Raw genomic sequence first — 14,809 nt, forward strand, 5'->3', positions numbered from 1 at the left:
AAAACAAATGCAGAAAAGCATATCTAGAATGACACTTTTTGTATAAGACAGAAGGGAAAATAAGAAAAATATATATATTCTGCTTACCATTATAAAGAGAAACACAGGAAGGATACGTTAGAAGACCAAGCTGGCTACCTGCCAGGGGCTGGAGGGAGATGGGAGGGAGTGACACTTCCCTGAATATGCCTTTAATGTAGTTTTGAGTTTGGAAAACATGTTAATGTTCAACATATTGAAAAAATAAAATTAAATCAATAAGAAAGTGAAATAAGAAACAGGCTGAAAGCAAACTGAAACAAATCATAATATTTCACAGAAATTCCATAAAAACACTGGAAGGAAAGAGAGAGAGAGACAGAGAGAGAGAGAGAGACAGAGAGAGACAGAGAGAGAGAAAGCTAGAGGAATGAGAAAAGAAAGAGAAAAGAAAAAGAAATTACCCAAGTAACTTATTACAAGTTATTTGACTACATACCCATAGACTTGGGTGGGAGGGGCTGCGGGGGGGACCTGGAAACCAATCTGAACTTATTTTGCATGTTTATTAAGGTGGTTATGGATCAAGCAATTCTGAAATGATTTTTGATGTATTATAAAATTGAGTAAGTAAATGCATTAGAAGCCAGGGTTCTCACAGTGGAAGAAGGGAGATACAAATATGGAATGGTGGAAAGCAAGCAAGAACTCTATGGATATGGACTGGAACTGTAGGCATTGGTGCAAATTCATGATTTCTAAAATATGGATATGTATGAGTATATGTGTGTTTAGATGCACATACATTACATATATATGTATGTTGCATATATCTTTGTGTGTACATTGTGTGTGTGTGTGTTTGTGTGTATACCTGACTTTGTCTGCTGAATAGACCAAGAAGCAAACCCCGCCCCACCCCAGAAGCAATGTGTATACACAATACCCAGATTTTGGTCTTTAATCCCATTTCCCACCAAAAGGAACCTGGGCCCTGAGACACAGAGGTTAGCCCTGTTAGTAACTGACTTCGTGACAAAGAATCCAGGTATTATTAGAAAATTCTACCAAAATTTTACTTTAGAACATGTATAGTCAGAGGGAATTCCCACTAAGAAGAGGGACTGAGAAGTTCAGGGTCTGGGCCACTCTCCAGGGACCAGGCTGGTCTAGCACAATGGAATGGCAGCAACCAAGAGCTTTTCATGATGCAAAACTTACCCAGTTTTTAAATTCTGAGACCATGTTCCTCTCACTTTTTTTTGTGTGTGTTAAATATATTCATTTAAAATTGAAATGGTGATGACAGTAGATGGTGGTTGGGCATTTTTTTTAAATTTGCTTTGCTTTGTTTTATTTATTTTTTAAATTTTTGTTTATTTTCTTTTGAGATGGAGTCTCGCTTTGTTGCCTAGGCTGGAGTGCAGTGGCATAATATCGGTTCACTGCAACCTCTGCCTCCCAGGTTGAAGCGATTCTCCTGCCTCAGCCTCCTGAGTAGCTGGGATTACAGGTACCTGCCACCACACCTAGCTAATTTTTGTATTTTCAGTAGAGACAAGGTTTCACCATGTTGCCCAGGCTGGTCTTGAACTCCTGACCTCAAGTGATTCTCCTGCCTTGGCCTCCCAAAGTGCTGGGATTATAGGCATAAGCCAATGTGTCTGGCTGTTGCTTTGTTTAATTTTAATGTCCTGCCTGGGCGCGGTGGCTCACACCTGTAATCCCAGCACTTTGGGAGGCCGAGGCAGGTGGATTGCTTGAGGTCAGGAGTTCGAGACCAACCTGGCCAACATGGTGAAACCCTGTCGCTACTAAAAATACAAAAAATTAGCCAGGTGTGGTGGCCCACGCCTGTACTAGCTACTCAGGAGGCTGAGGCAGAGAATTGCTTGAACCTGGGAGGCAGAGGTTGCAGTGAGCTGAGATCGTGCCACTGCACTCCAGCCTGGGCGACACAGTGAGACTCCGTCTTAAAAAAAAATTGTTTTAATGACCTTACTTGACAAAGTAAAACCCTGACAATGCCAAGACAGTTCCCAAAGTTCTTCTGGACATTTTGCTCATCTGTGAAATCAGAAAGTCTGGGAACTATTGGATTAGATAATTTCTTCAGTTGTCACTGACTCTCAGATTTTATGGAAGTCCAAAGAGACTTAACAAGTTATCTCTGAATTTACTGAAGAGTAAAGAAATAAATGAGCTGCTTCAATTATTACAAATACAAAAATGACTTGGAATAAATAAACACGAAATAACTATATTGTATGGTTTAACAACAAACAGTTGTCAGGGGCAAAAGGTACAAGGCAAACCTCATAAGTAACAGGAGCTAATTTATTCAAGCAAAATGGCTGCAAACTTGGAATATCATTAATGGATTTATAGGAAGTTGCTACAGACTGAACTTTGTGTTGTCCCCAAATCCGTGTTGAAACATAACTCCCAGGCCAGGTGCAGTGGCTCACACCTGTAATCCCACACTTTGGGAGGCCGAGGTGGGAGGATCACTTGAGGCCAGGAGTTTGAGATCAGCACGGGCAACATAGCAAGACCCTATCCCTATTTACATTAAAAATAACAAGAACTTAACCCCCAATGTGATGGTATTTGGAGATGGAGCCTTTGGGAGGTGGGTTAGGTCATAACGGTAGAGCCCTCATGAATAGGACTAGTGCCCGTCAAAGAGGCCTGAGAAGCTGGGTGCAGTGGCTCCACTTCTGTAATCCCAGCACTTTGGGAGGCTGTGGTGGGAGGATTGCTTGAGGCCAGGAGTTCAGCACCAGTCTGGGCAATGTAGCAAAACCCTATCTCTACAATAAATAAATAAAATTGGCTGGGCATGGTGATGCACACCTATAATCCCAGCTACTTGGGAGGTTGAGGAAGGAGAATCACTTGAGCCCAGGAGTTTGAAGCTGCAGTGAGCTATGATTATGCCACTGCACTCCAGGGTGGAAGATAGTGATATCTCATCTTAAAAAAAAAAAAAAAAAAAGCCTGAGAGCTCCCTTCCCCTTTCTGCCATGTTTGGACACAGTGAGAAGACAACCATGTATGAACCAAGAAGCTGGCCCTCACCAGACACCAAGACTACTAGCGCCTTGATCTTGGACTTCCCAGTCTCCAGAACTGAGAAATAAATTTCAGTTGTTCATAAATTACATCTATGGTATTTTATTATAGCTGCCCAAACGAACTAAGACAGAATTTAAAAAAGGAATTACACTTCTTATTTTGTACCTGTTTTCAGAAATAAAAACATGACCTAGAGTCTTACATCCCATGGAAATCCATGCTAAGGAGATACAGAATCCTCTCTGATTTTATGAGCTGTTATGCAACTGCAGTTTATTTAGAAACAAACTGGCCCAACAGAGCACTCAGGCACATAAGCTGAAAGTAACAACTCATGGTTCGAGAGTTTTCTTTAATTCATGGAGAGTTCATGTTTAATTCATGGTTATTCAAGCCCAAGGTAACTGCATTCTCACTGCTTGTTGAAAGAACAGCCTCGGGAGATTTTTTTTCCAAGGAAATTGCTTTGGAAAGAAAATAGGATGTTTTTTCTTGATTTTTAAGAACCATACATGCTGATAACGGGTGGACATGGTCAGCGGGTTGCCACTTCTCACCATTCCTCATTTTTCTTATTCAGTGTCCTGACAGCACCCCAAACCCCGTTCTGAAGCATCCTCACCCTGCAGCAAAATGAGGCAGTCTGTCAATGCGGTGACAGACCATCGCCATCTGGTGGCGATGGAGTGACTGGGACGCTTAGTGGGTGGAAAAGGAGGGTAGATGTGAGAGAAGAGTTACTAAGCATGCACCAGGCATGATGCTAGATGCTTCACAAGATCATTGCACTTTTATCCTCACACACACCCAAATGTGAGGATGCCAACACTGCCTCTGTCTCAGAGAGGAGGAGATTATTGCTCGAAGGGCTTCATTAGTACATAGCTCGCCCAAGGACAGAACTGGTGATACATCCAGTCAACAATGGAGGCAGGTCTCTCCCATGCCAAAGCTTTCCTTCTCTTTGATGCCATTGTTCTCACCAGTTCTGGAGATTTGACATTCTAGAAATGCTGATTTTGAGATGGCAATAGGGTGGATGAGGAATGGATGAAGTATAACAATTGGAAAGAAACATATTTTTGAGCTCTTGCCATGTCCCAAATCCTATGCTGGGTGCTTTTTGTTTACCGCATGCTAATCTTCAGGCAAAGGAGAGGAGTAGAGAAGCCCTAAGGAAGTGACCCCAAGGGGACGGCACATGGGAAAGCCTCGACGTACATGACGTACAGCTGCATTTGGCTTAGTTCAGGAAGAGCTTACCAATGAAGCCCTTCAATGAAGATGATGAAGGAGGAAGTCAAATTCAGTGTTTTGGGGTCACAACCCAGATTCCAACTATCTCCTCAAATACCTGGGGAGGCGTGGGTGGATGTGTAGTGTACATGGGACAGCTGCACGTTGGGTGAGCTCTTGTACTCTTCTAAAATTAAAACGTCAATGCTGAGAATGGCCTTTGCAACAAGTCCAATCCCCTTGTCTTACTGACAAGAGGACTGGGCCCAGAGAGTTGGCCAAGGGGCATGACTGAGGTCACATGGCTCCTGGAGGTCATGTAGCCTCCCTGGTGAGTTTCTGAGTCAGAGGATCCAGGTTGCCTGAGTGGGAGCTGGGGTGTGTGTAAAGATCACCTACTGATCTTGGTTGGTGGCAGAGCTCAGGTTTCTTGGCCACTCTTGGGGCCATGCCAGGGCTCTGCCACCTTGGGGTGGGCCTCATTCTGGATCAGAGGATTGGAACTTTGTTTGACAGCTGATGATAATCATTTTGGGACACTAGTCACGTCTGTTCACCAATCACTCATTTAGTTGTATTTATAAGGATAGTGGACTGAAGAAGCAAATTCAAGGGCTCAGGAGTGAGCGATTGGCCAGGCAGAGTCTAATGAAAAGGCACCAGGCTACTTCTTTGATATCTTATGGTTTTGAAGAGCTATTAAATAAGCAAATTAGCAAAAATGTAGTCACTCTAAGTTTCTTCTTTCATCTTCCAACAATATTCTGATCTACCCATTGTGTATCTGGAGCAGGGCTATTTTCTGTGTGGGGATTGCCACGGTCTCACAGTGAATGCCAGCCTGTGGCACAAGAGAGCCATGGATCCTTTGGAACTGGATACAGGGACTGCAGAAGGCTAATCTTGGCAATTTATGATTTTTTTTTCCTTTTTTTTTGTTTTGAGATGGAGTCTCTCTCTGTCACCCAGGCCGCGATTTATGAATTTTAAAAAGATTGACCATGAATATTTCAGTTGAATTATATGTAATGGTTGTCTACTTGTACTCAAGCATTGCCAATTCGTCACCTAGGACATTACTTTTCAAACAAGTGTATCTCAAGATAAATTCCAAATGTGAAAATCAGTTACACATCATCAAATTTCTTTGACTAGCAAACTTCTCTCATGCTTTAAAAGTATGGTTTACATATTATCGGCATTTAACTTTTGGGGATCATTGCCTCTGTAATATGCGGGGCACACATACTCGTGAGCAAACAGATGAGCCGTGCTTACCTCTTTGTGGTCTCCATCTTGGAGGGGTCCGGCAGGGAGGAGAGAACCAGGGACTGGAAGCTTTTCCAGTGCATTATTCTGGGAATAATGTCCTGTAAGGAAAGTCAGCACACGGGAAGCAACTGTTTGGTGAGGTAAAGTTTCTGAAGGACTTTTGTTTTTTTCAACTATTTTTCAGTCTTAAAAGGCTAAGCACCAAAATCTGTAATTTCATTCAGTTTGAATTTTTCTGAAGCAAAAAGGCAATTGCTTCAGCAAAGCACATTAAACAATGCAACACAGAATTAGAGACAAAGGTGAGGTTTGCTTCCCTTGCTTCATTAGGCACTTGTACAAGCAACATGTCCTTGGGATGGAGGGCAGCTGCGGCCTAGAATCTGTTTTGTTTATTGTGAATGTGATGCTAATGCAGCACTTGGAGAGGATGGCAGCTCATCCAGCGGCACTCCAGGCAGGAGAGCTGCACATGCACGCCACGTGGGAGGAGAGTGCTGCAAGGAGACCTGGGGCTGGGCTGAGTGCAGGGTGCATCATAGAGGCAGAAGGGAATGTGGCTGGAGAGCCAGGCAGGTCACAAGGGCATTGTGCGCCAAGCTAATGAGCTTGGAGCTGCTACAGAAGGCAGCGGGGACCCACGGAGGGCTTTCGAGCAGGAAATGACAGGATCAACTGGTGCCTAAGGAAGATTTCTCCGAAGGGAAGGCTGACTGCAGCAGCAGTGGGCCAAGGGCTAGACTAGAGGGAGGTCTGCAAATCTGTTTGCTGTGTCACTGGCACACTGGTGGCCCCCCAGGGTGGTTAGATGAGGGGAATGGGGGAGAAGGAGGGAAAGGATCTCATAGGTAACTGCACGAAGTCCATAAAACAGAAAGGCAAGTAGGTGACACAGGAAGAGGAGGCAGTTGAGGGTGTGGCTGGTAGAAGTGGGGAGAGAGCTCATAATCTGAGTTAAGGGTTAATTGAGTTTGAAGGGCCTGAGGATAATCCTCAAGGGGTATCAGGGAATATTCAGGTCAGGGTGGTTCCCTGAGGGGGAAGTAATTCTTTGGAGCCACTTCTTTGCATGTGTCACACCACTACCTTGTCCATTCTGGTTTCTACACTTGGGGCCAAAGAGAGAGGGGGTCAGACCAACGGTTGTGCATACCGTGTGGCCGTTTTTACATGATTGAAATATGAACACATGAACATTAGGTGCAGCCTTCCAGAGGAATGTTGACAAAGGGCAGCAGGCAGCCCGAGAGGCAGGTGTGGTCAGGACAAGGCGGTGCGGGGTCTCCACCTGTACCCCTTTAGGGCTGGTGGTATAAGGGGCAGTGTTACCATTCTTGTTCTGCAGCTCTGGCGGCAAACCTTTGTCTCAATTCCAGCTGTGACCCTGTCCTCGTCCCCTGCCCCTCCCTGCAGCCCAGGGCCACTCTGCCAGTGAGCCTGGTGATGACATTACCGTGTGATGGAGAAACTGCTTTTGGGTGACAGGAATGCTGGACCCGTGGCGGGACTCTTTGGTGAATTTGTACTTGGGATGAGAGCATAGATGGTAATCTATTGACGTTTCTGCATAGGTCAGAGGATGCATTACAGCAAATAATCCTGGGTTGGGATTCTGCCGAAGACAGGGAAAAAATATTCTTTTTTGTTTACCAGTTTCTAAGCCAGGCATAGGACAGGCGTCATCTAATGCTGTCTGCGGCTCCCACTAGCACTAACACTCTGTGACTCATGTCAGCTTGTCTGGAAAAGAGAAGCAGGAGAGCAGAGGTGTCTTCAACTCGGCAGCATTTAAAAAATCATAGTCATTCATAAATGTCACTTTTCTGGCTTAAGAGCTTCATTACAAACCATATAGGTTTACTAAACTCACAAGAAAATAAGTACAACTGAAATCACAGCTTAAAACAGCTTTGAGTATTTGTTGCTAATGCTGATGAATTAGGGGGAGTTATTAAATGAGCAAACTGGTTTTAAAAAGCAAATAAACTTCTGGTTTTGAAAACAAAAATAGGCTTTTAAAAGCTACTTTAAAGAGATGACAAAAAAGAGGATGACATTCGATGTATCAGGAAATGTCAACATTTAACATTGTTTTGGTAATGTGTTTAATTCAGGAAGGCTCCATTTGGAAGTAGTATCTGGTTTTAAGGGAGATCCTGTTTTTTATTAATTTTCCAGTAGAACTAATGGAGGCACAGAGCAATTATATCAAAATACTAAAATATAGAGCCTTTTACTGTTCTCTCAGAGGCTCATAAAACAAAAACCCTATTCTTGTCCCAAACAACAAGGTAGCGCCCCTCCCTGCCAGCTGTTTAACCTCAGATGTTTGATGTTTAAGAACAACTACACTGAGATTCTGTTGTTTGTCTAACTTTTAAAAACAAGTTAAAAATCCCCCACAAAACCACTTAGCTTATGGAAACTCAATCTCACTGCCAAGAAACAAATGTCCCCTCAAACTTAAGTGACATGCAGCTAGACCTGAATGCATTCCAGCACCCAGAAGCAAGGTAGGGGAGGGCCCAGCGGTGGTGAGTCAAAAAGGCTGGAAGGGAGATAAGCGTTGGTGCAGAGGCTGCTGTGCCACTTGAGGGCCAGGATGACGGCCTGGGGCAAAGGTAGGGAGAGGGCTCTGGGCTGAACTCCTGGATATAAAGGAGTGGGGAGGGCAGGGAGGCAACGATGACCACTGAGGGGGTCTGAGATGCCCATAGTAATGTGGAAACAAGCATACACCTTGGTAAGCACTTGTGGTTCAGGCAGGATTTAGGGAGGCAGTGTGATGGGGAGTGGGGCTGGGTCCATCCTATGGGGATAGTGTGAGGGCAAAGGTACGCAACACCAGGGGAGGGGAAATGACCTGTGTGGGCTTCAGGAGTGTCTTCTACTCTGGTTGACTGAGGGCATGTGAAGCTGCCATGTGGCCGGCTCTCTTGGTCTGCCTTGGGCCAAGCGTCATGAATGCAGTCTTTTTGGAAATGGCAATGGCACTGTCTCCCACAGTTGTCATCCTTCAGATCCCCATTGCTACCAGAGTAACTGGTCTGAGTGGTCACCCCATGATGCTTTTAATTTTAATTTTCCTAAACTAACGCATGCATATGGTAGCGACTCACCTCGGCTGCAAGGATTTGTGAGGAAAAGCAGTGGTTCCGCAGGCCCTTCCTGTTCCCAGGCCCACATCCCAGAGGCTGCTTCTTTCCCTTGTTTCTGGCTTTTCTGACTCTGGTGGTCACCGCCCTAACTCTACACATCATGCTTATTCTTCCACTTCTTGATTGTCAACCTCAGGCAGTATCTACTGACTCATTACTATGCAAGACAAGGACTTCGCTTAAGTACACAAATGCCCCTTCCAAACTTCTTTCCTATTTTGAAGATTACATTATTCTGCTGTTGCTCACCATTGCGACTTGAAATGATACACACATACCCCTATTTCTTGTTCATCATCTTTAGTTGAGTATTTCAACTCCCCTTCAGGTGAAATGAAAACATCATTCTTCTGCTTTTCTGTACCCTTTCTTCTTGCTTTCACAATTTTCCTTTGATATTGTTGAGATTCTTAACATTTGCCTTCCAGAACGACAGCCAAGACCTTCATGCTTTGCTCATGGGTTGTCTCTAAAAGTCGAAAACTAATAAGCAGCATTTACTTTCTCTCAACTATGTAAATATGTTTCTCTGCCAGGCCAAGTAGAGGCTTGGATTACGGGTTTGGCTTATCTACTTATTTATATTTTGGCTAAAGGTTCAATATCATGACCTGTGGGCCACCGTTAGAGAAGAGTTCTGGTATCAAGGCCAAATGGATTATATTTTTAGATTTTTCCATCAGTTCTTAAAAATCATGTCAAATTTTAGTTTGGTTTCCTATTTGGAGCACATACTGATATTCAGTTGATTTCCCCCCTTGAAGATTATAATTGCTTCTTCTTTTCTTGATGTGCCTTTATACAATCCTTGAGTCTTCCAGACTCTCAACTGCACTGTTAGTGCTTGGAGCCTACCCTTTCTTAGACACCTCTTTCTCAGAGCCCTTTACCCTCCCTCCTCCAGACTGAATGACCAGAGATCAGCCCAAGACTTCACTATAATGCTTCACCGGTTGTAACCACTACAGTATTTCTTTTCCTTCCTTAGGGTCTCCTAATTCTTACTTTTACTGCTGTACTGATGTATAGTTGATGTACAATAAATGACACATATTTAAATTACATAGTTTGATATGTTTTAACATTTGTTACACCTGCAAAACCATTGCCGTCATAAACGTAATGAACATTTCCATCACCCTCAAGAGTTATTTCATGCCCTTCATCATTCCCCCATCCTCACTTCCTGCCCCTCCACACCATCCACCCAACCCATCCACAGGCAGCCACCAACCTTTCTGTCTCTGTAGATTACTTCAGATGTTCTAGACTTTTATCTAAATTGAACAGAACAGCGCGTAATCTTATTTGTCGGATTTCTTTTACCCAAGATAATTATTTTGAGGATCATCCACATTTTTACATATATGAAGAGTTCATTCCTTTCTATTACCAAAGAGTATTCAGTTGTATGGTTATGCCACAATTTGTTTATCTGTTTATCTGTTAACCTGCTAATGGACACGTATTTTCCAGTTTTGGGAACATATAAATCTGCTATGAATATTCTTGCACAAGTTTAATGCTTCCATTTATCTTGGGTGAATAGCTAGGAATGGAATGGTTGGACATATGGTGGGTGTATGTTAACTACTAACTTTGTAAGAAATTGCCAAACAGTTTTCCAAAGTAGTTGTACCATTTTACACTCCCACCAGCAGTTTTTCAAATTATAGGTATTCTAACAGAGAGATCTCATTGCCGTTTTAATTTGCATTGTTAATGATGCATTATTCTGTGCATCTTTTCGTGTGCATATTTGCCATCTGTATATCTTCTTTGGTGAAGTATCTGTTCAAATCTTTTGCCCATTTAAAAATTGGATTGTTTGCTTTCTTATTATTGAGTTCTGATAATTCTTTTAAAAATTATTTATTATATTGTGGTAACAACACTTAGCATGAGAACTACCCTTTTAACAAATTTTTAAATGTGCATTATTGGCTATAAGTGTGATGTTGTACTGCAGATTGTGAGAGCGGATTCATCTTTCTTTACTGCAATTTTATGCCTGTTGCCCAGTAACTCCCCATTTTCCCCTCTCTCAGCCTCTGATAACCACCATTCACTCTTTGATTCTGTCAGTCTGGCTATTATCAATATCGCATATAAGCAGAATCATACAGTATTTGTCTTTCTGGGACTGGCTTATTTAGCTTAGCATAATGTCCTCAAGGTTTATCAATGCTGTTGCGTATTACAGAATTTCCTTCTTTTTTTAGGGCTGAATAGTATTCCACTGTCTGAATATGCTACTTTTTTTATTCCATTCATCTGTTGATAGATTTTTAGATTGTTTCCACGTTTTAGCTATTGTGAATAGTGCTGCAATGAACATAGGAGTGTTAGTATCTCTTTGATATCCTGATTTCTTTCTCTCTCTTTATTTTTTGAAACAGGGTCTTGTTCTGTCACCCAGGCCGGAGTGCAGTGGTGCCATCATGGCTCACTGCAACCTCGACCTCCTGGGCTTGAACGGTCCTCCCACCTCAGCCTTCCAAATAGCTGGGACTACAGGGTTCTGCCATCACGCCTGGCTAATTTTTTGTAGAAACAGCGTCTTGTTATGTTGCCTAGGCTGATCTCAAACTCCTGGGCTCAAGTGATCCTCCTGCCTTAGCCTCCCAAAGTGTTGAGAGTACAGGCATCAACCACCATGCCTAGCCCTGATTTTAATACTTCTGGAAACATACCCAGAAGTGGGATTGCTGGATCACATTATTATTATTACTGTTATTATTATTATTATTCGAGACAGGGTCTCACTGTTGCCCAGGCAGAAGTGCAGTAGTGAAATCCCAGCTCACTGCAGCCTTGAACTTCTGGGCTCAAGGGGTCCTCCTGCCTCAGCCTCCCAAGTAGCTAGGACTATAGCCATGTGCCACCACACTCAGCTGATTGCTGGATCATATGGCAGTTCTATATTTAATTTTTTGAGGAACCTCCATACTATTTTCTACAGTGAATGCACCATTTTGGATTTCTACCAATAGCGTGTAAGGATTCCAATTTCTCTACATCTTTCTTAACACTTACTGTGTTTTATTTTTTTGGTAATAGACTTCTTAACAGATGTGAGGTAATATCTCATTGTGGTTTTGATTTTTTTCTGATGATTAGTGGTGAGCATTTTTTTCATATAGCTGTTGGCCATTTATAAGTCTTCTTTGGAGAAATGTCTATTCAAGTTTTAACCCATTTTTAAATGGAGTTATTAGTTTTTTTTTCACTATTGAGTTGTAGAAGTTTCTTATATATTTTGGGTATTAACTCCTTATCAAATATGTAGTTTGCTGACTATATATTTATTTACTCTGTAGGTCACTTTTATTTATTCTGTAGGTCAATTTTTCATTCTGTTGACTGTTTCCTTTGTGAGTTTTGACAGTTCTTTATATATTCTGGATACAAGTTCTTATCAGATATGTGATTTCCAAATATTTTCTCCAAGTCTGTGATTTATATTTTTATTTTCTTAACATTAATAGAAATTCTTAATTTGGACAAAGTCCAATTAATCCATTTTTTTAATTTACGGATTGTGGTTTTTTGGTGTTTTATCTATGAAATCTTTGTCTAATTGAAGATCACAAAGATTTTCTATGTGTTTTCTAGTAGTTTTATAGTTTCAGGTTTTCTATTTAGGTCTATGATCCATGTTGTATTAATTTATGTAGATGGTGTGAGGTACTAATTGAAATTTTTATTTTTATTTTTGGTAAATAGATATCCAAATGTTCTAGCACTATTTGTTGAAAGATTATCTTTTCTCTAATGAATTATCTCTGACCTTTGTCAAAAATCAATTGACCATAATGTATGAATGAATATATTTCTGGATCCTCTATTCTGTTCCATTAATCTGTTTATTTCTCCATTTATTTAGGTTTTCTTTGAGTTCTCTCAGTAATGTTTTATAATTTTCAGTGTACTGGTCTTATACATTTTTGTCATATTTACCTCTAAATATTTCACATGTTTTGATGCTATTGTTAAATGATATGGCTTTTGAAACTTAAGTTTCAGAATGTTTGTTGCTAGTATACAGAAACATAATTGATTTTTATATGGTGATTCTGCATCCTGCAATCTTGTTAAATTCCCTTATTAGTTTTAGTAGTTTTTTTTTGTAGATTTCATTGTATTTTCTAGATAGACAATCATTTTTTTTTGTAAATAAAGAGAGCTTTATGTCTTCTTTTCAAATCTGGGTGCCTTTTATTTATTTTTCTTGTCTTGTTACATTGGCTATACTTATAATCCTGAATAGAATTAGTGTTCTTGATCTTGGGAGGAAGGCATTCAGTCATTTACTACACAGTTTGATGTTGGCTCTAGGTTTTAAATAGATGACCATTATTTGGTTGAGGAAGTTTCCTTCTATCCCACACTTGCTGATAGTGTTCATCAGGAATGGATGTAAGATAATTTTTCTGTTACTATTGAGATGTTTTTCCTTTTTGGTGTGTTATATGTAAACTACGGTGAGTTTTTTAATGTTAAATTAATCTTGTATTCCTGGTTCAAGCCCCTATTTGGTTATGATACATTATCCTTTTTATATAGCAATTAATTTGATTTATTAAAATTTTGTTAAAAATATTTTCATCTATGTTCATGAAGGATATTGATCTTTTCTTTTTTTTCCTGTAATATCTCTGTCTGGCTTTGGTATCAGAGTAATACTAGCCTCTAGAATGATTTGGGAATTAGTCTCTTCTCTTCCATTTCCTGGAAGAGCTTGTGTAGATTTTGTATTATTCCTTCCTTAAATATTTGGCAGAATTCCCTAGTGAAGGCATCTGGGCCTGGAGGTTTCTTTGTGGGAAAGTTTTCAACCAAAAATTCAATTTCTTTAACAGACATAAAGCTATTTTGGCTATTTATCTCCTCTTAAATAAGATTTTACAGTTTGTGCCTTTTAATGAATTTGCATATTTAACTTAAGTCATCAAATTTACTGGCATAAAGTTTTTCATAATATTAACTTCTTATCTTTTTAAAATCTGTAGAATATGTAGTGATGTCACCTTTCTCATTCCTGACATTGGTAATTTGTGCCTTTTGCCTTTTTTCCTGATCAGTTAGGTTACAGGTTTATCCATTTTATTGATCTTCTCAAAGGACCAGTTTTTCTCTATTGTTTTTCTGCTGTTTCATTTGATTTTCTTTTGAGATGGAGTCTTGCTCTGTTGCCCAGGCTGGAGTGCACTGGCGCGATCTCAGCTCACTGCAACCTCCTCCTCCTGGGTTCAAGCAATTCTCCTGCCTCAGCCTCCTGAATAGCTGGGATTATAGGCAGGCACCACAATGTTTGGCTAATTTTTCTGTACTTTTAGTAGAGACAGGGTTTCGCCACGTTGGCCAGGCTGGTCTCAAACTCCTGACCTCAAGTGATCCGCCGGCTTGGCCTCCTAAAGTGTTGGGATTACAGGCGTGAGCCACTCTGCCTGGCCTATTTCATTGATTTTCAATTTGACCTTTATTATTTCTTTTTTCTGCTTAGTTTGGTTTCATCTGCTCTCCTTTTTCTAGTTTCTTAAAGGGGTAGCTTAGGACATTAACTTGAAACTTTTCTTCTTTTCCAATGTAGGTGTGTAGTGCTATTAATTCCCCACAGATTTTTTGTTTGTTTTCATTTTCATTCACTTAAAAATACTTGCTAATTTCTTTTTTAACTTCTTCTTCGGCGTATACGTACATATTATAGATATTTAGAAAAGATCACAAAATTATTTTCATTAAAAATGCAGGAATTGCTAAAAGATGGAATCATTGATATTCTCCAAAAAATAAAGGCTGGCAAACAATTTTAAAGGTCAAATATTGTTTAACACTTGAAATTCCAAAGAGAAAAAATATTCCCAATGAATGCTGTTTCCTGTAGAGTAATTGTTGAAATAAAGAAACACAGAAAACAAGGCTTCTGCCAGTTGTCACTTACAAAAACATACAGAGGATCATAATCTAGAGGCATGGTTAAGGCCTCAGGTGGTTTCATGCTCAAGATTGATGTCTTGCCAGAGAGCTGAGTTGTGGAGTCCTGTTTCGGAAGGGCTACAATGGTGGTGACTTCATCCTAACAA

The 14,809-nt window shown here is 40.8% G+C and overlaps 1 protein-coding gene across 12 annotated transcripts in view; it reads right to left on the reverse strand.

The window, feature by feature from the left end:
- Nucleotides 1-14,809, reverse strand: part of CFAP221 (cilia and flagella associated protein 221) — a 113,800-nt gene that overhangs the window by 11,192 nt on the left and 87,799 nt on the right. For all 12 annotated transcript variants that reach the window (XR_008522729.2, XM_002812412.4, XM_054549240.2 and 9 more), the window contains 3 exons: nucleotides 14,668-14,802; nucleotides 7,019-7,177; nucleotides 5,572-5,663 (listed from right to left, as the gene is read on the reverse strand). Coding sequence is in view for 11 of the 12 variants with exons in the window: in XM_002812412.4 (XP_002812458.3) it covers nucleotides 5,572-5,663; nucleotides 7,019-7,177; nucleotides 14,668-14,802 (386 nt within the window). In the remaining variant the exon portion in view is untranslated. The remainder of the gene's footprint in view (nucleotides 1-5,571; nucleotides 5,664-7,018; nucleotides 7,178-14,667; nucleotides 14,803-14,809) is intronic.

Source organism: Pongo abelii, chromosome 11 (genome assembly GCF_028885655.2).
Source record: "Pongo abelii isolate AG06213 chromosome 11, NHGRI_mPonAbe1-v2.0_pri, whole genome shotgun sequence".
NCBI classification, from domain to species: Eukaryota; Metazoa; Chordata; class Mammalia; order Primates; family Hominidae; genus Pongo; species Pongo abelii.